The sequence below is a fragment of the Myotis davidii genome, unplaced genomic scaffold, assembly GCF_000327345.1.
Source record: "Myotis davidii unplaced genomic scaffold, ASM32734v1 scaffold562, whole genome shotgun sequence".
In the NCBI taxonomy this organism is placed as follows: domain Eukaryota; kingdom Metazoa; phylum Chordata; class Mammalia; order Chiroptera; family Vespertilionidae; genus Myotis; species Myotis davidii.
In genome coordinates this window covers 2,032,733-2,059,502 of record NW_006293953.1, presented here as the reverse complement: position 1 = coordinate 2,059,502, position 26,770 = coordinate 2,032,733, and the positions used below count along the sequence as shown (strand labels likewise).

The window sequence follows — 26,770 nt, the reverse complement described above, 5'->3', positions numbered from 1 at the left end:
TATGTATTCTTGTCTAATTGTAAAATACATTGGTTCTCTTAAGCCTTAAATAATAAAAAAAAGCTAATGATCACTGTGAACAGTTATGCCATGATTTCCTCCTTATGAAGACCCCTGGAAGAATCTGAGTGCCATGCTAAGGATAAATGTATTGTTTAACAAGTAGCTTCCTTTTATCGCATGAACATTGTGAGTTATGTAACTGGCAGGTTGGTTCCTAAAAAGGGCCAAAATTATGACTCATATTAGCTGATACATGGATCACAATGTACAGATCTTAAGCCTCATTCACATCTCCACTTCGTCATCACCCTTGATTTGTGCGGTTTCCCGCTTCCCGTCTTTGATGTGTCCTTGTAGCCACCTTAGGTTACAAGACAAGGTACAGAGAAAACAAAGCAGAGACAACCATGGGTTAGTCAGCACTCCTGCTGCCCAGTTACCAGTTCTTTCCGTAGCCTGGCCAGCTCCTCCTTCTGCTGCTCTTCCTCCTGCTGCCTGACTTCCTCCAACTTCTGGACTCTCTGGGCTTCTGCCTCAGCCATTTTCTTCTCCATCTCTTGCCGCTCTTTGGCTCTCTTCTCAGTGGCCAGCTGAAAAGGTTCCTGAACTAGTGAAAGACTCTCTGAGTACAGAAACAGAGAGAATATTGGTACACAAGCAGGACTTGCATAAACCGGGCCCCCAGAGAGCCAGCAAGAGGCACCGACATGCATGTCAATAGGACGGCTCAGCACTAAGGGAGCCTTACTGAAAGGTGGAGTCCTAGAAGTTTAACACATGGAAGGGCCCCTGAAAATCACTAATTAGGAGAAAAGCAAGACCCACATAGGCGAAGTAGCTTGCTTAAAACCACATTGTGACTTTAAGACAGATAGATGTAGAAGAATCCCAATTTTCTGACAACCTACCCAGTGCTTAAGGAAGCAAATGTTTTGTAATTAAGGCTTGCTTCAGGGTGAACTCCAGAAAGAGGTCCTGGCTATCCCTCCCACTTCCTGGTACTCTTTAGGTGGGCAAAGCCTGTAACTATTACTGAAATGCCAGCTGCCTCTGCCCAGGATCTTGCTCTGTGAATCTGGCCCCAACATATTCTGAAACTCAACATAGCTGCTGGGTTCAACAAAGGAAAAAGTCTGGGTCAAGGAGAGAAAAAACTAGATTCTCTACAGACAAATGCTTCTGGTTGCCACGGCATTATACGGACACAACTGAGTCCCAGGCAATGCCCCTGGGAAGTCTGACAATGTTGCCCCAATCCCTCAAGAATACATATAATACTACCAGTCATGGATTTTTTCTCTTTCTTGGGAACAAAGGGCTCCTGGAAGATGACAGTGTTTGGACGAGCCTTGAAGCAAGTTGCTTCTTTCTGCTGTTTCAGTTCTTCTTCCAGCTATTAGAAAGAAAGCCTGTCAGATAACATGCCATGACTACCACCTCCATTACTCAAGTACTAGCGTTTCTAACTGTTTCATCAATAAAGACAGCAAATGATTTCATCTAAATCCCAATCAAAACCCCCTTTACAATGAGTAGATCAGAATGACATCTAAACCTACTGAGAATTAGAAAGTATCTTTATGATACATTTGACCCTCGAAAAATATGAAGATTATGGCACCAACACTCCACACAGTTGAAAACCTCATATAACTTTTGACTCCTCCCAAATGTACTTACTATAATAGCCTACTCTCGATTGAAAACCTTACCAATAACACAAATAGTAAATTAACACATATTTTGTATGTTACATATATTAAATACTATATTCTTACAATAAATTAAGCTAGAGAAAATGTTATTAAGAAAACAAGGAAGAGAAAATACATTTACAGTACTTATTGACAAAATCCATGCATAAATGGACCTGTGCAGTTCAAAATAGTACCGTTTCAAGGATCAATTGTAATTTTAAGACCTTATCTTAACACCTACCCCCCAAACAGACATTATATACCCCCAGATGTGATCATCTGTAAAATATTCTCCCTTCCAAGCCCCCTCAAAAAAAAAGAAAGAAAAACCTAACCAGAATTTAATCAAGTCTCTTAATATAACTACTCATCAACAGGAAACACAGGAGACAGAGGAACATATTAAGCAACGCCACAGAATGCAATGACCAAAATCCAGATTATGGAAAACCAGTAAGACAAATAATCCAGTTTATTCAACAAATGAAATGCAAGTTGAGAAGCCTATAGATTAAAAGGGATTTGGATTTATTAAACAACTGTAATATGTGGGCCTTATCTGAATCTTGATTTGAGCGATTCAACTGCTTGAAAAAAATTATGAGATTTGGAGGTATATAAGTGCTGACTATCTGTCATTATTAAGGAATTACTGTTAATGTTTTACTACAATAATAATATTGTGATTATATTTTTTTAATCCTTATATTTTAAAGTTATACACTGAAGTATTTTGGACGAAATCAGTTGAGATGGGCCCTAACCAGTTTGGCTCAGTGGATAGAGCGTCGGCCTGCAGACTGAAAGGTCCCAGGTTTGATTCTGGTCAAGGGCATATACCTTGGTTGCAGGCACATCCCCAGTGGGGGGTGTGCAGGAGGCAGCTGAATCGATGTTTCTCTCCCATCGATGTTTCTAACTCTCTATCCCTCTCCCTTCCTCTCTGTAAAAAATCAATAAAATATATTTTTTTTAAAAAGAAATGAGATGAGGATTTGCTTCAAAGTAACCCTGTGTAGGTAGCAGTATCCAGTGTAGAGATAAGGAGATAGAAGCATAGATAAAGTAAGATTTTCTCTGTTTTGATCACTATAGCACCAGGTTACAGGTTAATGCAAGTTCATTTATAGTATTCTACTTTGTATATGTCTGAAAAACTTGAAAAAAAATTTTATTATGGAAAATAACCCCACAGACATTCTGTGTCACGGACCTTGAAAGAGAGATTTGCTAGTACTTTCAAAGCAACAGTCTCAAGTTTTCCTAGAATATAACAACTACAAGAGGCCTACGCCCACTCAGTCAGGTTAGCAGTCACATTTCTTGGGTTTCAAGAAGGGTGACTTCCTATAAGAAATTAGTCCAGAGCTCCTTTTGGACAGAGTGTAAGATAAGTGACAATATAAAAATACCAACAAACTTAGGGATTCAGGAAAAATTTTTTTCCAGATAGGGCAGAATTAGATTCCAACTAAACCAGCCAACAACCAAATAATTGTTTTTAACTACCTGTCATCAATAAAGAGCAAAGAGCACACTATGCTGACAAAACAGCATACCTTATTGAGAATCTATTCTCGCTATTCTATTTCTTATCAAAGCACCAACAGAAACGAGTGAACATGTAACAAACAAGTCTAATATATAAAGAAACTCCAGATGCAAAGAAAGCCCATCAGTTCTCACATCCCCCAGGTGAGCACTTAGAGCCAGGATCAGCAAACTTCAGCCAGCTTACAACCTCTTTGAGCTAAGAATGGTTTTTACAATTTTAAAGAATTAAAATACACACACACACACACACACACACACACACACACACACACACTATATGACAGATCGTATACAGCCTACAAAACCTAAAATGTATTTACAATCTTTTTTTTTAATAGAAAAAGTTTGCTGACCCGATTTAGAGCAGAGACTCTGAAATAATCCAGAGTGTTAGTTCTGAGATGAATTTCAATGTAGTGGGCCTACCCGTTCTAACAAACCAACAAACAACCATTTACATATTAGCTGCTGTCCCAATGCCTCACCTGGTGCTTCCAAGTCTGTGCCTTTAAAGCACCTCTTTTGTCAGTCTCCAAGCAGAAAGGCTCAGTCTGGGTTACACTCTTCACCTTCTTCTCTGGCAGGTTAACAGTGTCAAAATCAGGCAAAAGATGTGCCTTGAACTTGGGCACCTGATATAAAAGAAAACATTAAGATTTAAGATAAGGCCTTTCTAGCCAGAAAGCAATAGCTATGCCAGAATATTTGGGTGAACCTAAATCTAAAAAAAGAGAAAAGGGCCCCAGCTGGTTTGGCTCAGCGGACAGAGTGTCAGCCTGTGGACTGAAGAGTCCCGGGTTCGATTCTGGTCAAGGGCACATGCCCAGGTTGCGGGCCTGATTCCCAGTAAGGGGTGTGCAGGAGGGCAGCTAATCAATGATTCTCTCTCATCATTGATGTTTCTATCTCTCTCTCTCTCTCCTTCTTCCTGAAATCAATAAAAACATATTAAAAAAAATAGAGAGTAATGGGCTTAAAAGGAACCCAGGTTTTCCTCCCAATACTGGTATTGCCTGCAATGGCAACATAATCATGGGCAAGTCACTTAACACCCTTGAGCCAGAAAGCTTATTAAAATTACTTGCCCTTTTTATACTTCATAAGGTTGTCATGAAGAGATCAAAGGAAGTCAGTGATTTTTATAAAAATGCAACATAAAAGATTATCTTTGAGGGATCAAAGAATAGTGTTAAGCTACTTACAGAAATGAAAACACCTACCTCCATTTTCTGCAGTTCTTTTATTTTCTTCTCCTTCTGTAACTGGCGTTCTTTGTCTCGAGAATCAAATGAGAAAGGGCATATTTCCACAGTCTTTGCCTCTGGGATTTGGGGCTTAAAAGGTACCCCCAAATGTGGCCGAGGTTGAGCTCTTCTTATCACTACCGGCTCCTCTTCCTACAAGAAAAAAACGCAGTTTAAAAACAAGACTGTTCACTCTTACCTCCTCAGAATGGAGAGTCGAAAGACAATATATGACAGAAGTCATTAATTAAGGCAAGTCACTCAACCTCTTAGGTGTCTTAGTTTCCTGTGTAGCAAAGTTACCTACCAACTCACTGGGGTGAGACCAATGTGAAAGTATTTGATAAAGGTCTAACACAATTACTCTTAAAGATGTAAAGTCTTTCACAGGAAGGCTGTAAAAACTAATGAGATCAATCAGTGTGAATAAGATGAAGAACAGAAGACAAACACACCTTGGCCTCCTCTTTGACCCACCCTCCATCTAGACTCCACTAAAACATGTGACTGGGAGTTAATGAGTCGTCAAACCCGGAATAGGACCAAGTAAGTTGTTTGGGTTCAAACTGGTAACGTAAGATTACTGTGTATTTTAGTTTCAAATGAACTCACATAAAATGGCTTATGCTTGAGATCTGCTATGAACTTACCCCAACTCTGGATATCTATATATATATAAAAGGCTAATATGCAAAGCGTCCCCTTGGGAGTTCGACCGGGAGACCAGGAGTTCAATCGTTCACTATGGCATGCGCTGACCACCAAGGGACTGCGTGGAACGAAGAAAGGCCCCAGCCAGCAGCCAGAAGGCCCCGAATGGCCTTGATCGCCAGGCCAGACCTAGGGACCCTACCCATGCCTCTAATAAAACTAGAGGCCCTGTGCACAAGATTCGTGCACTGGAAGGGGGTCGGGGGGAAGAGGGTATCCCTCAGCCTGGCCTGCGCCCTCTCGTAGTCCAGGACCCTTCGGGGGATGTCCGCCTGCCAGCTTAATCTGAATCTGGAAGTCAGACATCTCTCTCTCAGTCCGGGGCTCTTGAAGTCTGGGACCCCTTGCTCCTTACCACCCACCTGTAGCAGAGGCTCCCACCACTGCCACTGCACTCACCAGCTGTGAGTCTGGCTTCTGGCTGAGTGGCGCACCCCCTGTGGGAGCACACTGACCACAAGGGGGCAGTTCCTGCGTTGAGAATCTGCCCCCTGGTGGTTAGTGCATGTCATAGCAACCGGTCGTTCCGTCATTTGGTCGATTTGCATATTAGGCTTCTATTACATAGGATGAAGATGTAACAGGAAACAAGCCTGATCAATGACAGTTTATGTATTCCAGTTTCATGATCCATCATCACACAGTCACCTTTGCAACCCTTGGATTAATGGAGGTAGGACAGGGTGAATGTTAACAGCCTGGTGTTTCTCTTCCTTTCTATACCCCAATCCCTAGGTCTGGTGCAAATTTTAAAGTCCCTCAGTGCCCTGACAGGGTAACTCAGTAGGTTAAAGTGTCGGTCCCAATACACCAAGGTTGCAGGTTCACTCTCCGGTCAGGGCACATACAAAAAGCAACCAATGAATGCATAAATAAGTGGAACAATCACTCTCTCTCTCTCTAAAAACAAACAAACAAACAAATAAATTTTTAAGAAGTCCCTCAGTGAATGGTGACAACTCAGGCAAAATAGAGGGCAGGGATCAGCAACTTTTAATCCATGTTACAATGGTAGGCCAACTGTCAATGTTATACAAACAGACAGGCCTCCAATAAGTTGCAAAGAATTACCACTGCAAGCCAGAAGATTCACACCAATTACTTTGCTCTTGGAGGAGCAAAAGAGGTGATCAAATGTTTATGCCCACTGTTGAAGACAACTCCGGACAAGAGTGACTGCCGTTGAGTTCCATTAAGCTTTAAGAAAGAGTAATGCTTAGATTGATGATGCAGAAGGAAGAAGGAATCCCCATCCCAGGGAATCACCTCATCGTTGATGGGCATTCGGATTCTGTTCTTTAATGCAAACGCCGGTGATCTGGGGACAGTGATTGGAAGTAGTTTCTTTTCAGGAACACCCTGGAAGGAATAAACAACTCCATTAGACATCCCAGGACAATCTCTACTACTTAAGATTAAATCCTTGTCTTAAAGAGAAATTCACAAAACCAGGAATCAAAATAAAGCTAGTGTTTCAGTATGTCGTTATTTACCCAACTAAGACAAAGGATCTGCAGTGGCACTCCAAAGGTGGAATATCACAATAGAAGAGAGGCAATAAGGACATAGTTTGAGTTGTATCTTCAGTAGAAACAGAATTCATCAAAATCTTACTTTTGAATTTATGAAAAATACTACTGACAACAGAAAACAAACTAATGCCAATGTTTTGATGTTTCTCTTCCTTTCTATACCCCAATCCCTCAAAAACAAAATTTTTAAAAATGTTCATTTTATAAGCACTTATACTCTACCACAAATCTGGCAATTAATACTAACTATAAAATATTAGCTCTTGGGCTGTTGTTTTGAATGAAATGTATAACCAGATCAATTAAAAAAATCCTCTCACACATGCTAATGTTGCCCATCAGCTCTCTACTCTGCCTCCTCTCTAAACTCTTCACTGCCTTACCACAGGCCACATCATCAATTGCCTATACCATTCACCAGCCTTCTAAACAGCTTTTCAGCTCATCTCATTCCTCCAATCCATCCTCTGTATATAGTCAGAATTATTTTTTCAAAACACATCTGAAATATTACTTCCTGACTTAAAATTCTTTAATGGCTCCCTCTTACTGTTTACCTACAACAGTGTAACAAATGCCCTGGCATGAAGTACAAGGTACTTTATAATCTGATACCCTGCCTGACTCTCCAGTCTTATCTCTTGACCCTCCTACTCATGAATGAACTACTGGCAACTGCCAAAATTAACACTGGTTCTCACCTCAGTGTCTTTCCTTGTGCACGCTCTCTCAGCTGCTTTGAAGTACTTAACCCTTCTTTGCAAACCTCCACAGAAGCATCTCTTCTTCATAAAGCCTTTCAAGATCCTCAAACTCCCAGAACCTACAGAACTGACGCTCTCTCCCCCTGTGTAGAGTTCTATCACAGTACATACAGAACTTCATTGCACTTGTTTATTTAGATGTTCATCTGCTTGTGTGAGCCTATGAGTGCTCCATGAGTGGGGACTTGCATTTCATCAATCCCTAACCTTGGCAAGTATAAAGCCAAACATTCAGCAAATGTTTGTTGAATGAATATAGTAAGAATAACAGAATTTATACCTTGGACTCAAATTTACATCTTGAGAGACTTCTCCTTAATTCCAACAATGCTGCAACTGCTCAACACATCTTTGGAATATCTTTCTTGAGTGGCTTTCAAAGCCAATTTTGGGACCAAGCAAGGTAGAACTCAATCTTTACTTTTAATTAAACAAAACTGCTTCCAGACCTATTATCTTGGACTACTCTGAAGTTCTAGTTCCCAATGACTTTACACCAGCTTCTAAAAGCAAATTAATCTTTGAAATATGAAGGTTTGCCATCCCAGAAGAGATCCAAAAGACGGTGCCACAGGATCTAAGACAAGAGGCTTTTCCAAAATGTTTTGCACAGTATCAGTCATTGGAAAAAATGTATACCCTCCTATGGTGACCACTACAAGGGGAATGCTCATTCTGATGTGAAAGTTCTTATGTTTCCTAAATAAAGCCAAGATCTCCAGCATAGTGAAATCCAATGTATCTGAGTGACAAAAGTCCATGAAATGGGATTTTCAAATAATGCTTACCATAACCAACAAAATCTGTTGTTGTACAACATCCTAGACATGTGAACACCAGCCTCTTGCCTAAACACACTTATGACATGTGGGACTAAGAACACTGAACAAGAAGCCAGAAATCTGTTTTCACCCAACTCTGATTCCAACTGCTGTAACCTTAGGTGCATCACATAGCCTTCAGACCTCAGATTATTTGTTTTCTTTCCATTAAACAAAGTATTGGAAATAAATATCTGAGGACTCATTTCATTCTAAAATAATGTCTCTTTTCCTATTTTCTCCCTCTCTCTGAATCCACCCACCAGAGAGACATGCATTGTAAAAGAAAAGCAATGGAAACCTCCAACAAGTCAGCCATGAAAGAGATGTTTACCAATGGGATCAATCCTCATAATTAGTTGGGAGAGAGGGAAAGGTGATTTATGAAAATCAACTTCACAGCAACCATCTACCCATACCCCATTCTCCACTGCAATCAAAGCCAACTGGGGGCTCAATCAGAAATAAAGAAAAGAGCCGAAACCGGTTTGGCTCAGTGGATAGAGTGTCGGCCTGCGGACTGAAAGGTCCCAGGTTCCATTCCGGCCAAGGGCGTGTACCTTGGTTGCGGGCACATCCCCAGTGGGAGATGTGCAGGAGGCAGCTGATCCATGTTTCTCTCTCATCGATGTTTCTAGCTCTCTATCTCTCTCCCTTCCTCTCTGTAAAAAGTCAATAAAATATATTTAAAAAAAAAAAAGAAATAAAGAAAAGAAAACTGGGTTTTTAGAAACAAAGTCTTCTTGTTTTGCCATTTTAAGTTTTTTTAGTTATAAATTCCTTAAGGGCAGGGAGGTCGCCAATTGCATTCTCCAAGGAACCTACAGAAGTAATTGTTCAATGAACACAAGGTTGATTAATTTGTTTATATGTCAATCTGCTCTACCAGCCAGACTGAAAGCTTTCAGGACCAAGGCTGTTTCACATTCCATCTCTGAATTCCCAGTGTCTACCACACTAGAAACACAGGCTGGAGCACTTCAGCTTGTACTGTCACTCACTCAGTTATCCACATTGGAGTGCCTATGCTGTGATGCTAGGTTCTAGGGATACGGAAGTGAACAGTACAGATATTCACGGCCCCTACTCTCAGGGAACTCACATTCTAGTGGAAGAAAGAGAATACAAAAGTAATAAATCAATGATTTCCAGGTTTTCACATGTGCTATAAAGAAACCTAGCAGGACTGCGGCTAAAGTATAATGGGGGTGAGCATGTCTCTGTAAGGCAGGATATGCCCCCCAAGTCCCCTAGGGCAAGATCTCAGGCCTGTCCCAGAGCAGTTAGCAAATTACTGTGAAGCAATGTTATTTCAGGGATAAGAGGGGGTAGGGGTGAAAGTGTGCTGGTCTCCCCAAGTCATCCCTAAAATATCACTGCTAAAATTACTCACTGGCCTCACTGACACCATATCCACCTCTGTGGTGCCCCAGCTCTCCCACTAGATGTCGGCACCAAGTTCACATTTCACACCCTGGAGCTCACGGCTTTCATCACTCCACCTCTCTCCCAAGAGCCGTTATTTCATCCCTGCCTCATGGCCCACTGCTGCCCAAGCCCGCTGTCTCCTTGCCACCTAGGCGGGAGTGCCTGAGAAACACCATAAGGAGACAGAGAGGCAGCTTAAGCACCCAGAGGACATGAATGGGGAACAATGGTGGCAGATAAACAAGATGCATTTGGGCTCTGGAAGGCAGGCTCTTCTGTGCTAGTATAAAAGTCCAAGACTAGAATTAAGAGACCTAATCTCAGTTCTGCTAACAACTTCCAAAAATGGGCAAGCCACATTCCTCTTCCAGAGCTTCCCTTTCTAAAAAGCAAAGAAGAGTGAAAGAGAATACATCTAACGTCTCCTATGCTTTGCTTCTCTAGAACCATCAATTAAAGTGAAATCACTGGAAATTTAGAGAGCTGAAAACAGCTAGCATCAAACTCAAAAACTGTGTTTGCCAAAATTAACAATGATAACAGCATTGTGGGGCAGCATGACAGTGCTTAAGAAGATGACCATTCAGTCCAGCCGGTGTGGCTCAGTTGACCTATGAACCAGGAGGTCACAGTTCAATTCCTGGTAAAGGCACATGCCCAGGTTGTGAGCTCGATCCCCAATAGGGGGTATGCAGGAGGCAGCCAACAATGATTCTCTCTCATCATTGTTGTTTCTATCTCTCTCTCCCTCTCATTTCCTCTCTGAAATCAATAAATATATATATTTTAAAAATATGACAGTTCAAATCCTGGTTCTGCATACTAGACACCTCTTAGTGTCTCTTTCCTCACCTAAAAAGTGGAACCTACCTCTGAAAGAGTTATGACAAATAAGATAATCGACATAAAACACTCAGGAAAAAAAACAGTACAATGTATGCATGCAATAAAACATTATTATTAACAATATGACTGCTTTAGTGTGTCAGACACTAAATTCTTCACTGGGCTCTAATCTTTGCTGCACCTAACAAATAAAAAGCTCCAGGGGTGGGGCCCAGGAATCTGTTTACGTAATAAGATCCCCAGAGGATTCTGAGAACTAGCTGGATTTGGCAAACACTCTCCTGCAGCATAGCACTTCAATTCAGTTGCATACTTGCTTAACCTAGTGCTTTGCTGATTTGTTTATCCAGAATTCTCAACAAGGCATAACCTGGTACAACACTACTCTAAGATCTCAACTAACTCCTAATGAACTAGTCAACCTCCTCCAATTAACACTTCTCCCGAGTTATCGCCAAAGCACAACAAACGGCCAAACCAATTTCCTAAATCAATGTTTCTAAAAGTGGAGTTCAGGTATGACTGGTGATATGGAAGAGGATGTTAGATGGGATATAGTCATTTTTTTATTTTTAATAATTACATATTTTCCTTAAGAACCTTCTATTTTATTCAAGAACTAGAGGCTCAGTGCACGGATTCGTGTACTGGTGGGGTCCCTCAGCCTGGCCTGCACCTTCTTGCAATCCGGGACCCCTCGGGGGATGTCAGACTGCCGGTTTTGGCTGGAATCCCGCAGGCCAGGCCTGTGGGGGTTGGGCCAAAACCCGCAGTCCGACATCCCCTGAGGAATGTAGTAGTGCGCAAATCGGCAGGTGGCGGGGGAGGAGCCCAAGCCCAGGCCTGCCACTCCGCTCATCCTGGCCCCACGCTGCACCTACTGCCGCTGCCTCTTGGCAGTGCTGCACAAAGGCAGGAGAAGCTCAAACGGCCACAGCTGCGCTCACCATCCATGAGCCCGGCTTCTGGAACCCGGATCCCTTAGGTCAGTGGTTCTCAACCTTCCTAATGCCACGACCTTTTAATTCAGTTCCTCATGTTGTGGTGACTCCCAATTTCATTGTTACAAATTGAACATAATCAAAGCATAGTGATTAATCACAAAAACAATATGTAATTATATATGTGTTTTCCGATAATCTTAGGCGACCCCTGTGAAAAGGTCGTTTGACCCCCAAAGGGGCCGCGACCCACAGGTTGAGAACCACTGCCTTAGGGTTTTATGTATATAGATGCTCCAAGAGTATGGACCCTGGAACCATACTACCTAGATTCATATCTTAGCTCTGGCACTGACTAGTTTATTATCTAGGGCAAGTTATTTAACTTCTATATTTCCTAACCATAAAATGGATGGATAATACTACCAATAATGTTTACCACATACAGTTATTATGAGAATTAAGTATTATATAAAGAGTTTAGAATAAAACATGGCTCATAATAAGCTGTATATTAGTAGCTACTATTGCTAATCATGGCAAAAAGTACTGGTTTTCCATTTACATGATGATTTAAATGTTTCCTTTAAAATCACTTTAAAAATGAGTTGATTTTGCCCTACCTGGTTTGGTTTAGTGGATAGAGCGCTGGCCTGCAGACTGAAGGGTCCCAGGTTCGATTTCGGTCAAGGGCATATACCTTGGTTGCAAGTACATCCCCAGTAGGGGGCGTGCAGGAGGCAGCTGGTTGATGTTTCTCTCTCATTAATGTTTCTAACTCTATCCCTCTCGCTTTCTCTCTGTACAAATCAATAAAATGTATCTTTTTTTAAATGAGCTGATTTTAAGAATATATAAAGTCAACACTAGTGTATGAGATATAAGGATATAGCAAAAATTGAAAGGGTAGGATATGAATTAAATAAAAAAACAAAAACTTGTGGCAGGGGAGGAAAACCAGGAGCTTAGGAGAAGATGTTATTAAAAGCAAGGTACCAAATGAATGTTATAGAAGCCTTGAGAAAGTCGTTTTCTTCTCTAGGCCTCAGTTTTCTAATGTGTGAATGAAAACACTGAGCGAGCCCATCTGGTGCTAAGATTCTGAAGTCTGCATATAAACCTGCATTTCCCCTGCTCTATTCAGAACACTGTTTGCTCAGCAGTTAATGACCACGGTGGCACAGCTCTTACAGACTAGTCCTTGGGTTGGAAAATTTTCTTTAAAGTTTGTGAAACACTGCTAGTGGGAATGCAAACTGGTGCAGCCATTATGGAAAACAGTATGGAGTTTCCTCAAAAAATTCAATATGAAACTGCCATTTGACCCAGTGATCCCACTTCTAGGAATATATCCTAAGAAACCCAAAACACCAATCAGAAAGAATGTGTGCACCCCTATGTTCATAGCAGCACAATTTACAGTAGCTAAGATCTGGAAACAGCCCAAGTGCCCACCAGCAGATGGGTGGATAAAAAAGCTGTGGTAGATTTATACCATGGAAAAGGGATGGTTTTACTACTCAAAAGTATATATCAAATCTCAGAGGGAAGGCATGGGGGTGGGAGGGAGAGATTAACCAAAGACCTTGTATGCATATATGCATAATTCATGAACACAGACAATAGGTGTGAAGGCTGGGGGCAGGCTGGAGAGGGTCAATGAGGGAAAAAGAGGACATATATAATACTTTCAACAATAAAGAATTATTTAAAAGTAAAATAAAGTTTGTGACAGAGTTTGACATTGTAGTAAACTAGTGGCCTGGTGCACAAAATTTGTGTGTGGGGGGGGGCGAGGAAGGGTGTCCCTCAGCACGGCCTGCACCCTCTCCAATCTGGGACCCCTCGGGGGATGTCCGCCTGCCAATCCCTGCGGGATCGGACCTAAACCAGCAGTTGGACATCCCTCTCGCAATCTGGGACAGCTGGCTCCTAACCACTCACCTGCCTGCCTGCCTGATCACCCTTAACCACTCTGCCTGCTGGCCTGATCACCACTAACTGCTGCACCCTCCCCCCTGGCCTGCTCGCCCCCAACTGCCCCTCGCCTGCTGGCCTGCTCGCCCCCACTGCCCTCCCCTGCCAGCCTGATCACCCCTAACCGCCTCTGCCTTGGCCCCACCACCATTGCTTTGTCCGAAAGGACGTCCAGAAGGTCTTCCGGTCTAATTAGCATATTACCCTTTTATTAGTATAGATAATATAGATGTGCATCATACCAAAAAAAGGAAAAGGAAAAAAATAACAACCACTGTGAGTAGAAAAGAGGTCTCATGCAGAAAGTTCTCAACTGAAAGACATCGCATAGAAAGAGGGGAAGAACCATTTCTAAGCATTATCGTGCTTTTTAAAGCCTGGAAAATATAACTTCAAATTGCTTCTGACTTAGTACTAAGAAACAGAATAAACAAAAGTTGAAGGTAATAAACACTGGTGAACAGTTTCACTTGAAACCACGGTAATGCTAAAGGGTAAACAAGAAAGAGGACAGGGAAACAATGTTCTTAGCACCTGAACATAAGTAGGTCCAAACCAAGGGAAGAGGGTGCTTCTTCATCTGCACGGAAATTCATCTAAAAACCACCTTTGCACTTAAGCCGGTGCTGACCTCCATTACTTATTCTTGGACTGTGGCATCTCTTCCCCACCATCAAAATAAAGTAACCCACTTTTCACATCTAGTTTCCAGTTGCTCCTCTTAATATATAGACTTCCTTTTTCCAGCTTAACTGACCCACTAAGTTTCCAGTAAGCTGTCCTGTTTTCTACCTTCAGGCTTTTTTTGTCACCCCCACTGCCTGGAATGCCTCGTGAGTTCATTTGCATTTCTGTAAGTACAAATTCTACCTTGTAATGGAGAAGCAATATAATGACAGTTTAGGGTCACAGACTCTGGAGCCAGAGTGCCTGAATTATTATCCTTGTTCCACCGTTTACTAACTGAGTGTCCTAGGAATGCTACTTAACCTCTCTGGGCCTCAACTGCCTCATCTCAAACTAGAGATAATTAGACTAAACCACCTGGAGGGGCCATGGGCAACATGAATGGCCTAATATACGAAAAAGGTTTAGGGCAGTGCCTGGCACATACTGAGAGTGCCAGCTACTACAACAGTGACAACATGATGAGGATGACTGTTACTCCATATTGTCAAGGATGAAGTCAAATGCTTCCTCCTCCCAAAATCATTCCCTGAACCTTCCACCTAGGAGAAATCATTATCTCCATTGAATTCCTATCATTCTTCTAACTGCCATCTCTCTGAGAACACTTCTGTCTCATTTTATATCCGTACACATATGTTGTCTCCCTTCTTGGACTTTAAGTTTCCTGAGAACAAAATCTACCTCTGATATGTCTCTCTATCACCTACAACTCCTAATATGACGCCCTGATCATAGTATATATTCAAATATGTATACGTGGGTGGATATTTGGTCATAAGCAGGACAACTCTGTCAGCCTACAGGGCCTCACCCATTCTTACCACAACATCTTCCAGGATCTTGGTCGGGCAAGGTCTGGAATGGAACTCAAAGTGTTCGTCCTCTGATTTCCTCTTCGACTCGCGCTCCTGGATTCTTTTCTCAATTTCCAAATCAAAGCCAACAGGCTGAGTGGGTGGCTTCACAGGCGGTTTCCTGGGCAAGACGGGCCCACCTTCCAGAATTCTGGGATCCAGTTCCCTTGCTTTGAATTTATATCTGTAAAGTGAGAATTTAAATGCCATCGCCCCCAAAATTTTAATAATTAAAAAAATACATAAACAACAAAGTAGGCCAAACAGAAAAACAATAATCATTAAGTTTAGCCATCATGCAGAGCAAAATTTCTCTCCATAGCCATTATTTCTACCTCTAGAGCAAAGAATAAGAAAATCCTCACATTCCCACCACTTTAATGACTGGGGTTTCTCTGCACAGGGGAAGCTCCCCCTTCTCAAAAGTACAAAAAGAAATGGAAAGAGGATATAGAGGATATAGGAGACAAATCCATATTAAGTTCCAGTTTCCTCCCATGAACAATGCCTTGGGTAGCCATGAAAGAGTAGGATCTACCTAAACTAACCTCAGAGGACACTCCCTAACTGGAATCATAACTAAGTTCTCCCACTCCAACCTCTGCATTAGCTTTTTATCAGTTTACACTCCAGGGCATCTCCATATTCCCACTTTCAGGACTAATCATAGAGGCAGGGACACAGCCTACAGAGCTGGCAACTCAAATGCTGTAAATTCCCATGGCATGAAAAATAGCAACTGTCCCCTTATAGAACTGAAAAGAGAGCAGGCGGTTTCTTAAACTCTTCCTCATAACTGCCAGTGGCACTTACTGTTGCAGTTTCTCGAGCTCTTCGGCCTCCAGATCCGCTGCACTTTTGCAGGTCACAGGCCTTGTGCGCTGTTTGGTTTGCAACACAGGAGTCTGTGGTTCTGTGACAATCTTGGCCACAGTAGATTTGCTGGGTAACAGAGCTGTAAACCGAGATCAGAGACATTCACCTGGCTCCTCAAGACCCCACTTACCTGTAGGTGCTAACTCATCTTGGCAACCCAGAGAGGCCCAACCACAGAGTGGTTGGCCCTCCATATTCAGCTCAGTGCACATTAGGCAACCTGACAAATATGCAGTCCCTTCCTTCCTATCACTCTTTACTGAGGAGTATGATTGATGAAGGTAAACTTTTGGCAAACTCCACTATTATCTTCTGAACTTAAAAACCACCCATGTCTGATGAATTCCTTATCACTGCACAGGCCTATACTGCCTTTCTATTGGCAATGCCAACAATTTTGCTTGTAATTGACAAGTAAGATTCTTGCTTATTCCCGCTTTAAAAATAAGGCCTTTCTAAAGACCAAGTAACAATTCCCAATTTTATAAACTCCCTAAAAGCATCTATATCAAAATATCAACACTACCTCGCACAGAAAGTTAAATGGACAAAGTAAACTATGTCAAAGCATCAATATTAAGACCATCACCCAATGTTCCCCCAATAAATTCAATAAAAATAAAAATTTTAAAAAGACCATTGTTACTACTCATAGAAAATACTGATTTGCTGGGTCAGGGGCAACCATGTCAGTTTTATTATGTAGAATGAGTTCTCTAATTTAGAACTTATCACATAAGATAAGAAGGTAGAAACCAAATATATTTCTTTTATAAAGAAGCTAGGCTTCAAGTATATACATAACCATCATTTAGCTATCACTGTAAAAAGTTTTAAATAAAAATTACTTTCTATAATTTGTCAGTACAGAGATTATAAGACCAGGACATATCCAAGTCTAAAAGTCATATATTATTTGAAAAGTCATGTTTAATATTTAAATTTCCATTAGGATTAAAAAAATATATTATTTTCATTAATATAAAATTTGACAAATGAGCAGTATTAAGCTTATCTGGCTACCTGACACAGCACTACACAAATGCCTATGTAAGGGCAGAAAAAACTGAGACCTTCAATGGCAAAATGACCAGATTCTGCTTTATCCATAATGCTAGCTTTATACACTGGACAACTATTTTATACCACTATTTTTAAACTTTTTTACCTTCCTTCTGATAGAAATTCTTTTCATAAAAAATAGAAACTATTAGAATTATCTCATTTGCTCACCACCAAATCTATACACCCACCAGCATTTGCACTCATTCTTCTCACTCTTCCATCCTCCTTTCAAAGAACGAGAGCTATGATAAGTACTCCTCCTCTACCCGCCTGTGCGGGGATTTAACCATTGGTTATCTTCTTTTTCTCCTCTATTTTCAACTTCTCTGCCAGGAACTTCTTAGTACGCAGGCACACTCTACCTATCTTCCACATCTTTTAACTCTGATATCTCCTTTCATTTTCATAGCATTTAGAATAATTTGTAATGATCTATTTGTTCATCTCTCTCACTGAATTAGAACCTGACGTTGAGTAGCACCAAGTACATTTTGTTCACTTCTATACCCTCAACACCCAACAAAGTACTTGATTTGTAGTAGTAAAAGAAACTTGTTGAATCACTGAACAAAAAGCACACAACCTTGAATGAATGGAATGCCTTCATTTTCTATCAGTAAATAAATGCACCATGATGCTTTGATATATAGCAAAGATATCTTTGATTCCCCTTATTACTGACCAGAAGGATCAAGTGATTGATAGGCCTAAGTGGATAGATAGCTGGGTGGTTTGAGAAAATGCTCAACAGTAAATTAGTTGTCTGCATATAGGTACATACCATACTTTAGTTCAAAAACTAGGATATCAATTAAAGGCAAATTTGTGCCTAAGATGCAGCAAAAGGAATTCTAAGGGAGACTCTAGCCAGCTATGATATCGGTAAGAAACTTACTAATATCATCCTTCTTGCTCCTCAAGTGATATCTGTTAGGGGTTCCTTTATAGAAGGCTTCGACCTGCTGTGCAATAGGTACATATGTAGAAGCTGTTTCATCAAATTTTCTTTTCTTTCCTTGGGACAGGTTGAAAGGTTTTATAATGGTGCATCCCTTAGTCACTCGGGCCTGTAAAGAAAGAAGTTGTTCCCCAAATGAAACGTTATAGAAGCTCAGATGTACCACAAGTCACATATTCAGCAGAGAATCAAAAGGAAAAGAGCTTGTGTAAAACCTTAAGAATTATTACTCTTAAATCTGTCAGTCTTTGAGCACAGATTACCAGTCTATTCCCATCTTTAAAAAAAATAAAATAATCTAGCACTTAGCAAATTGTTCTACAATAGTACATAAAGTGATCTTTTACAAGTATATTAATGTTTTAAAGCAATCAAGAGCAAATCTTCTTAGAATTAGAAGGAACCAAAAATGCTTAAAAGTACTCTATCCCTAATCCATTTTTTAAAAACTGATTAGGGCCGAAACCGGTTTGGCTCAGTGGATAGAGCGTCGACCTGCGGACTGAAAGGTCCCAGGTTCGATTCCGGTCAGGGGCATGTACCTGGGTTGCGGGCACATCCCCAGTAGGAGATGTGCAGGAGGCAGCTGATCGATGTTTCTCTCTCATCGATGTTTCTAACTCTCTATCTCTCTCCCTTCCTCTCTGTAAAAAATCAATAAAATATATTTTAAAAAAACTGATTAGGATTCTGGGAGTGATCAGGTCAAGTGTGTAAAAGTCTGAATCAGACTCTTATACACCCTTCCCAAAAACTGAGTGAAGAAGCCTCCTCCTTGGGACACTGATTTTGATTAAATTGGTTTCTGACTGAAAACAACACTTTTCCAGAACCTACATCTCAAAGAAAGAACACACCCAGGGTTTAAGACTGAAAGACCGACCTCAACAAATGATGATGATGACTGAAATTGCAAGTAGCGATTCTTAGAATTTTTATTTAGGATGGTTAGTTTTTGTTAGTGCTCCAGTAACAACACTGCATAGGACTGGAGTGGTCTGCTCCAAAGCCATTTTTCCCATAAATGGTATTATATTTTGTACACAGCTTTGCAAACAAAACCTTTTCAAGAATTTTGTAACAGCACAGGCTGTAACAAGCCTGTACTTATGATTTGCCACCCATAATTCTATGTGCTTTGTGTATATTATCAATTCAGTTTGCACAGCAACTTGGCAAGATGGTTCCCAGAGACAGTAATTTATCCAAGATCACAGAGCTAACAGGAGGCAAAGTGAGAATTCAGATCTTAATTCAATTATATTATTGTAAATGGTGACCACAAATGTTACAGCTAAAGTCCTCACTAAATCAGTAAGAAGAATATTCACTTAGTCCATCAACTTACAGGAGATGGAGGATGCTTTCGCAGTTCTGATGTAAAGTTCACTTCCTTATACTCTTCCTGGTTCTTAGGATGTTGTTTGATTCGCTCATCTGTGCGAAAGTGGAAGTTGACTGATTTGGTTACCTGGCTCACTGTTTTCTTCACAGGTTGTCCTGAGTGAGGAGCAGAGCAAAACACTCAGGTTACACAGAGAACATTAGTAAATCTCCCTTTATCCAGTCTTTTTGGTCTTTCTATTACCATGGATCTAACTTTGTTCACTCTTTACATGTAACCCAATATTTGAAACAGTCGTAAGGACACTAATGTATGTGCCTTATTCAGTAAGTTGAGTACTGTTGGAGGTGAGGCCCTTTGGTCAGATGCCAACTGTTAAAGAGGTAGGACAGGAAGAAAAATCCCATCTCCCAGGTGTGGCCATAGGTCTGAAGATAATGTGTAGCTGGAATATTTTTGATAGACAAAGATCTCAACTGACTTTAAAACCACACTTAACTAGCCCTGCTGGTGTGGTCCAGTGGTTGAGTGGCTACCCATGCACCACAAAGTCACTGGTTGATTCCTGGTCAGGGTACATGCTCAGGCTACAGGCTTGATCTGAGGTGGGGGCCATGCAGGAGGCAGCCAATCAATGTTTCTATCTCTCTCTTTCTCTTCTCTCTCTCTGTAAAAAGCAATAAAAATATATTTTTCAAAAAGGCACTCTTAACTAAACATCTCTAAGAAGGAAACACTATAAACTCCAGGGGTGCTTCCTTCAACCCAGTGAGCAGGGCTTTATAGCTTCAACTCCACCAATAAACATGCAAGAGCAAAGCAAAGCTCTGATCCTTGAGTTCCCTCAGTCATGCTTTTCCTCCATAGCCACAAGTGAAATCATTCCACTTCCTCTTCCTCTACCAAGGATAAAATGGGACAACAACTGGCCTGCCCTATTGCTTTATCTCCTGTCTTAATCCTAGTCCCTCTTTTTCTACTATAAACAAAAAGAATTAGTAGGAAAAAGGAGGGGGAAATCAATTCTACTTGAAGAAATGAAGGCATGGGAAAAGGTCTCAAAAGATAGGTTTGCCCTAACCAGTTTGGCTCAGTGGATAGAGCGTCAGCCTGCGGACTCAAGGGCCCAGGTTCGATTCTGGTCAAGGGCATGTACCTTGGTTGCGTGCACATCCCCAGTAGGGTGTGTGCAGGAGGCAGCTGATCGATGTTTCTCTCTCATCAATGTTTCTAACTCTCTATCCCTCTCCCTTCCTCTCGGTAAAAAAAATCAATAAAATATATAAAAAATAAAAAGCTGGGTGTGACTTCTACAGTTAGAGAAGGAACAGCATGCTATAAGAAAGGGTCAATGTATGTAACATGTTATAGGGAATAGTCACAGGGATGGTCCAGCCTTCTAAATAAACGTTATTTTATGCCAACTAAGGCTAAGGAAGACAGAGACTTCAAAACACCCTACCAAGATTATGAGAAGCACCCCCTCATAAATCAGTCTCAACCAAAGCCAAGCTGACCTGCTCCAGCAAGAGCAAATTTCTTGAATTCTTCATTCTTTTTCCGCATCTCCATCACCTCCTGCTGCATTTTCATGCTCTTCTCCAACTCTTGCTCCTCAGTACTTTTTAGAAGTTTCTGTCTAAAGGGCAAATCAATAAAGGAGATAAGAGAGGAGAAGAGAAAGAGGATCAATGGTTCAAAATAATCTAAAGGCATTATATAGATTAGATATTAAACCTGTGAAACAATAATTACCCAAATAAAAACTTAATTAGATAACCTATGGAAAAAATAATCCAGATGCACAATTTATACCTTAATACTGAACAAATTTTCAGAAAATAGCTAAAACAGACAAGATGTTCAAAAAGATCCACAAATTGGACTATGTCATGATTAGCTTTTTGCCACCAGAAAAGCTAAAATTAAAATGCCACTAGAATGGGAAAAATCTTTCAACAAATATGGCCAAAGGTTAATAATATATACAGAACATATACTGTGATAAAGAGAATAGACTTAGGAGTAAAGCCAGAGAGTTCAAATCTCAGCCCTATCATTTCATTTTCTGCCTATGTGATCCTGAGAAAATGATCTAACCTCTCAGAGCCTAAGGTGTCTCCACTGTAAAATGAGGAATATACTCTTCACAGAATGTTTGTGAGTACCTGACACATAGTAAACATTCCAGTTAGAGTAGCCATTCTTAGTAACAAACAAAAAAGGAAACAGAAAATTCACCCAAGAGGAAATATCAAAAAGATGTTACAATAACAGTAATACAATGTTGTTATACAATGCAATCAGGTAAATACAAATTAAAATAATTAAATGCCATCAACAATATAGCAATTAAATGTGGAACATTTTTTATTGATATTTAGGGGTGGGGAAGGAAAGGAAGAGAAAGAGAGCAAGAGAGAATATCAATGTGAGAGAGAAGCATCGATCTGTTGCCTCCCACATGCACCCTGATGGGGGTTCACCTTGACAGGGAATCGAACAGGCACCTTTTGGTGCACGGGACGACACTCAATCAACTGAGTCGCACAGGGCAGGGCAGGAACTATTTTTTTAAAATATATTTTTAGTGATTTCAGAGAGAGAGGGAGAGGGAGAGGGAGACAGAAACATCAATGATGAGAGAGAATCATGATTGGCTGCCTCCTGCACGCCCCCTACTGAGGATTGAGCCCACAACCCAGACATGTGCCTTTGGCCGGAATCAAACCTGGAAGCCCTCACTCAGTAGGCCAATGCTCTAGCCATTGAGCTAAACTGGCTATGGTGGCAGGAACATTTTTTAAAGTAAAAACATTCAATGCAGATGAGACAAGGAAATAATAATATTCAAAATTGATGGCACTGTAAATTTATATATTCTTTTCTAAAATAAAATTGGCTATATGAATAACCATAAAACTAGTAATTGAGATTACTCTAAAGAAAAAGCTCTGCCTATAAAGATGTTCACTAACTATTTATAATAATAAAAAATTAGAAACTACATTTTCAACAGAAAATGTTTAAATATAATGAGAATATTAACAATCTACCAAAAGAGGTAAATGTAAAGATTTTATAGTAGTACAGAAAAATAAATAAATCAAAGTCTCTTAGTGTGTGAATAAAGCAAACCCAAAGATTGTTTACATACTGATTGGGAAAATGGGTATTTTACTTGAATAAAATTAGAAGGGAGCTTGGTGAAATAAAAACATTCAAGTTGGATAGTAAGAACCTTTACTTTTTCATTTTATATTTCTATCAATTTGCTTTAATAATATATTTTTCCCAATGTTTAAGAGTTGGGAACCCACCGGGTTATAAAACAATTCACCACACCGTGGTTATAGCCTCAGGCATTTCCCAAGCTCCACGTACAACAAATAGACTGGAGATGTACCCATTTGCAATTTTCTTCTATTGACTCTGTTTAAAATTCAGGAAAGCAGCCGAAACCGGTTTGGCTCAGTGGATAGAGGTCGGCCTGCGGACTGAAAGGTCCCAGGTTCGGTTCCGGTCAGGGGCATGTGCCTGGGTTGCGGCACATCCCCAGTAGGAGATGTGCATGAGGCAGCTGGTTGATGTTTCTAACTCTCTATCTCTCTCCTTCCTCTCTGTAAAAAATCAATAAAATATATTTTTTTAAAAAAAGGAAGGAAAGGTAAAAAAAAAAAAAATTCAGGAAAGCAGCATACCTTACAGGTGGCATACCAGGCATAGTACGTCTCTCCTTGGCTTTCTCTGGGGAAGACTCATTCTTTCCAGAAGTATCTTGACAAGGAGCAATGCCATCTTTCTCTTCTGACTTCTTTTGATTAGAACTTGAGTTCAAAAGAACAAAAATATCCTCTTAATTGCCTAAATTATACCCTGCTCTAGCCTCCTCCCCAAATCTATCGCATATGACTTTAATTTTCACTCTCTAAGACAGCGGTTCTCAACCTGTGGGTCGAGACCCCTTTGGGGGGTCAAACGACCCTTTCACAGGGGTCGCCTAAGACCATTGGAAAACACATATATAATTACATATTGTTTTTGTGATTAATCACTATGCTTTAATTATGTTCAATTTGTAACAATGAAATTGGGAGTCACCACAACATGAGGAAATGTATTAAAGGGTCACGGCATTAGGAAGGTTGAGAACCACTACTCTAAGACAACAAGCATACTTCACCCACAAGATTCTTCTACTGGTAGGTAACTAGTGGTTATCAGATCATCTATAAGAGGTAAACTTTAAGAACACCAATAGAAATCAATGTAAGAGTTGTCTGGTGAAGGTTCAAGAGGATAAGAGGGATTCCAACTGTTCATCATCCAATGCACAAATGCCAGACAGCTGGTTGCCTTCCAATATCGATTCCATTTTCTTTTTTATTAACAGAACACCAATTGTGTTTGGGGCGACGATGGAAAAAGGCAAAAGTATTGTACTTGCATCAATAGTCGCTATTGCATGTAGGAGGGATCCATGACACAGTTGGGCAACTAAGATAAAACAAGAGTTTCTGGAAAATATTTTACTTTTGTGATACAGGTGGTGCTGCCCCTATTCCTTTGCCTCCTCCTTCTCTTGATACCTAGTGATATAGCAGCTACCTTGTGGGAACAAGGCAACAAACACAAGGAAGAAGCTAAGAAACAGAGCAGTCATCTTGAGGAACAAGCAAGAAATAAAAGCTGACTCACAGAGATGCTGCCCTAGCATTGTTCAACCACTGAACCAAAGCCAACAGTAAACTTCTGTGAAGCAAATAAATAACTATTCTGTAAACCACTCTAGCTCAACAGGTAAAATGCATTCCTAACTGATAAAAATAACAGCACCATATACTCTGCTTGCTATTAACCTCAGGAGCAAACAGAGGTAAAACCTATGCCAACTGTCAAAAGCTGTGGCTACTTACACTTTCATTCTTTTGGAGGGTGGAGTTTCACTGATGATTACAGGAGTAGGACATCTCTTGGCTTTCGTTTTCACATGGTGTTTTTCTTTCTGTGCCAAAGCTTTCTGAGCAGAGAGTCTAACAGATCGTCTATGGTAAAGGAATTGACAAAATTTACCTGAAATGAATTTATCTTCTACAGATATGTAAATGTTCTCAGAAATGTGAAAGTATGTCAAACTACAAAGAGCTATAAAAAGTTTAGTGGTATTATTTCAACTCTAAACGTCTAATCTCTTGTTTTACTGATAGTTATAAAAATTTCATCATAAATATTAGTACTTAAATGCATTTGTACTTGTGAATTAGACCTCAGTAAAGCTGAGATTTTTTTAAGGCACTGGCAATCACCTAGCAGAATTCTTTCTTTCATAAGTGAGACAAGTAAAACAAGATGAAGTGACTTGACCAATCCTGTTACATAACTAACTGCTGTCAGAATTGAAATTAGAGATCAGAGCTTCTGGAGACTGACCATAGTATTTATTTTCTCCTTTTACTTATAGCCACACAGTTAAAATATAACACATACCCAAAAATGCACAAAACAAAAATTAAGTTAAAAGATTACAAAATGAAATCTCATGAAATCATGACCTAACCTAAGAAACAGAACACTGGAAGCAGCTATCTTGACTTGTCGTATAGTAATCGTTACTTTTTCTTTATCATTTTACCATATAAGATTGGTACATTAAGCTGTAAGATTACTGGGTCATAGGACATTGGTTGTAACAACTCAAGTCATTTTTCCAAAGTGCTTGAATCAATTTATGCTTACACTGGCAAGTTTATAAGAGTCTACATCCACCTAAATATTAGGTATTATCAGATGATTTAATTATAGCCATATTAAATGATTTGTAGAACTTTACTGTGGTTTTATTTTGCTTTTCCCTAATTACCAGTGGACAGAGCAACTTTTCACATGTTTATTGGCCATTTGGTTAACCTTTTTCATAAAATGCTAAGTAGTTCAAGTCTCTTGCTTGCTTTCTGTGGATTGTCAATCCTTTTCTAATTGATTAGTAGAGACTCTTTGCATACTACAAATGCGTTGTTTGTAAATATTATGTTACAAGTATCTTTTCCCACTATAGGGGTTGGCTTTTTTACTCTTTATAGTATCATTTAGTTAACAGTGCTCAAAATACATCAACCCCTTCCCCCATTATGGTCAGTGCTTTTCTATGTGTATCGTATTCAAGAAAATCTATCCCTATACTAAGCTCATAACTATATTCTCCTATATTTCCTTATATAAGCTCATCACTATATTTTCCTATATTGCCTTATATGAGTTTTAGCTTTCACATTTAGATCTGTAAGCTACATAGAACTGACCGTTTTATATGCAGTGAGGTAGAGACCAAGTCTCATTTTTATTCTACTTGGATATCCACTATCCAAGTACTTAATTAAGGGAACTTAAAAAAGGAAAAAAAAAAAACAAAACCACTTTCCCCACAGTTCTGCAGTACTTTCTTTGTCATATACCATGCCCATACATGGGAAACTGAGTTCCTATTCTATTTCACTGGTCTCACTGGTAAAGTAACACCTCCATGGAAAAAATATTATTACAGACTTGTTGATTCTTAACTTCTCTGTCAAAGTAGTTTTGGCCATCTTTCAGCCTATCCATCTAAACCATCATATATAATAAAAGGCTAATATGCAAATTGTCCCCTCAGGAGTTCGACCGACCGGGAGTTCAACTGCTCGCTATGACACGCACTGACCACCGGGGGCGGCATGGAACAAAGGAAGGCCTCAGCCAACAGCGGGCAGCCATGGGAAGGAAGGCCCTGATTGCCAGCCAGGCCTAGGGACCCTACCCGTACACAAATTTCGTGCACCAGGTCTCTAGTGTGAAATAAAATAATAGGGAATTTGTATGATTGTCTACACCAGTGGTTCTCAACCTTCCTAATGCCATGACCCTTGTAATACAGTTCCCATGTTGTGGTGACCCCCAATTTCATTGTTACAAATTGAACATAATTAAAGCATAGGGATTAATCACAAAAACAATATGTAATTATATATGTGTTTTCTGATGGGTCTTAGGCGACCCCTGTGAAAGGGTCGTTCGACCCCCAAAGGGGTCGCGACTCACAGGTTGAGAACCACTGGTCTACACCATTCTATTTCATATGCTGTTCCTTTCTAGATTGGGCATCTCTGACTAAGTTAAATCTAAGATCTGAGATAATGGCACTAACATTTTACCTCTTATTATGCATTTCCTTTTTTTATTATCCTCACCTGAGGATATTTTTTCCAATGATTTTTAGAGAGAGTGGAAGGGAAGGAGGGTAGGGAGGAAGAGGGAGAAAGAGAGAGACATCAATGTGAGAGAGACACATCAACTGGTTATGTCCCACACACTCTCCAACTGGGGCCGGGGACCGAGCCTGCAACCCAGGTATGTGCCCTTGATGGGAAATTGAACCTGAGACCCGTAGGTGTATGGGCCAACAATCTAACCACTGAGCAATAGCAGCCA

General features: G+C 40.3%; 1 protein-coding gene across 3 annotated transcripts in view; it reads right to left on the bottom strand.

The window, feature by feature from the left end:
* TPX2 (TPX2, microtubule-associated) overlaps nucleotides 1–26,770 on the bottom strand; it is a 56,540-nt gene that overhangs the window by 2,207 nt on the left and 27,563 nt on the right. For all 3 annotated transcript variants that reach the window (XM_006767862.2, XM_006767861.2, XM_015566636.1), the window contains 12 exons: nucleotides 24,223–24,351; nucleotides 23,008–23,133; nucleotides 20,824–20,945; nucleotides 19,310–19,461; nucleotides 17,899–18,070; nucleotides 15,876–16,017; nucleotides 15,030–15,246; nucleotides 6,476–6,568; nucleotides 4,475–4,651; nucleotides 3,740–3,886; nucleotides 1,285–1,396; nucleotides 444–625 (listed from right to left, as the gene is read on the bottom strand). In XM_006767862.2, coding sequence (XP_006767925.1) covers nucleotides 444–625; nucleotides 1,285–1,396; nucleotides 3,740–3,886; nucleotides 4,475–4,651; nucleotides 6,476–6,568; nucleotides 15,030–15,246; nucleotides 15,876–16,017; nucleotides 17,899–18,070; nucleotides 19,310–19,461; nucleotides 20,824–20,945; nucleotides 23,008–23,133; nucleotides 24,223–24,351 — 1,771 coding nt within the window. The remainder of the gene's footprint in view (nucleotides 1–443; nucleotides 626–1,284; nucleotides 1,397–3,739; nucleotides 3,887–4,474; nucleotides 4,652–6,475; nucleotides 6,569–15,029; nucleotides 15,247–15,875; nucleotides 16,018–17,898; nucleotides 18,071–19,309; nucleotides 19,462–20,823; nucleotides 20,946–23,007; nucleotides 23,134–24,222; nucleotides 24,352–26,770) is intronic.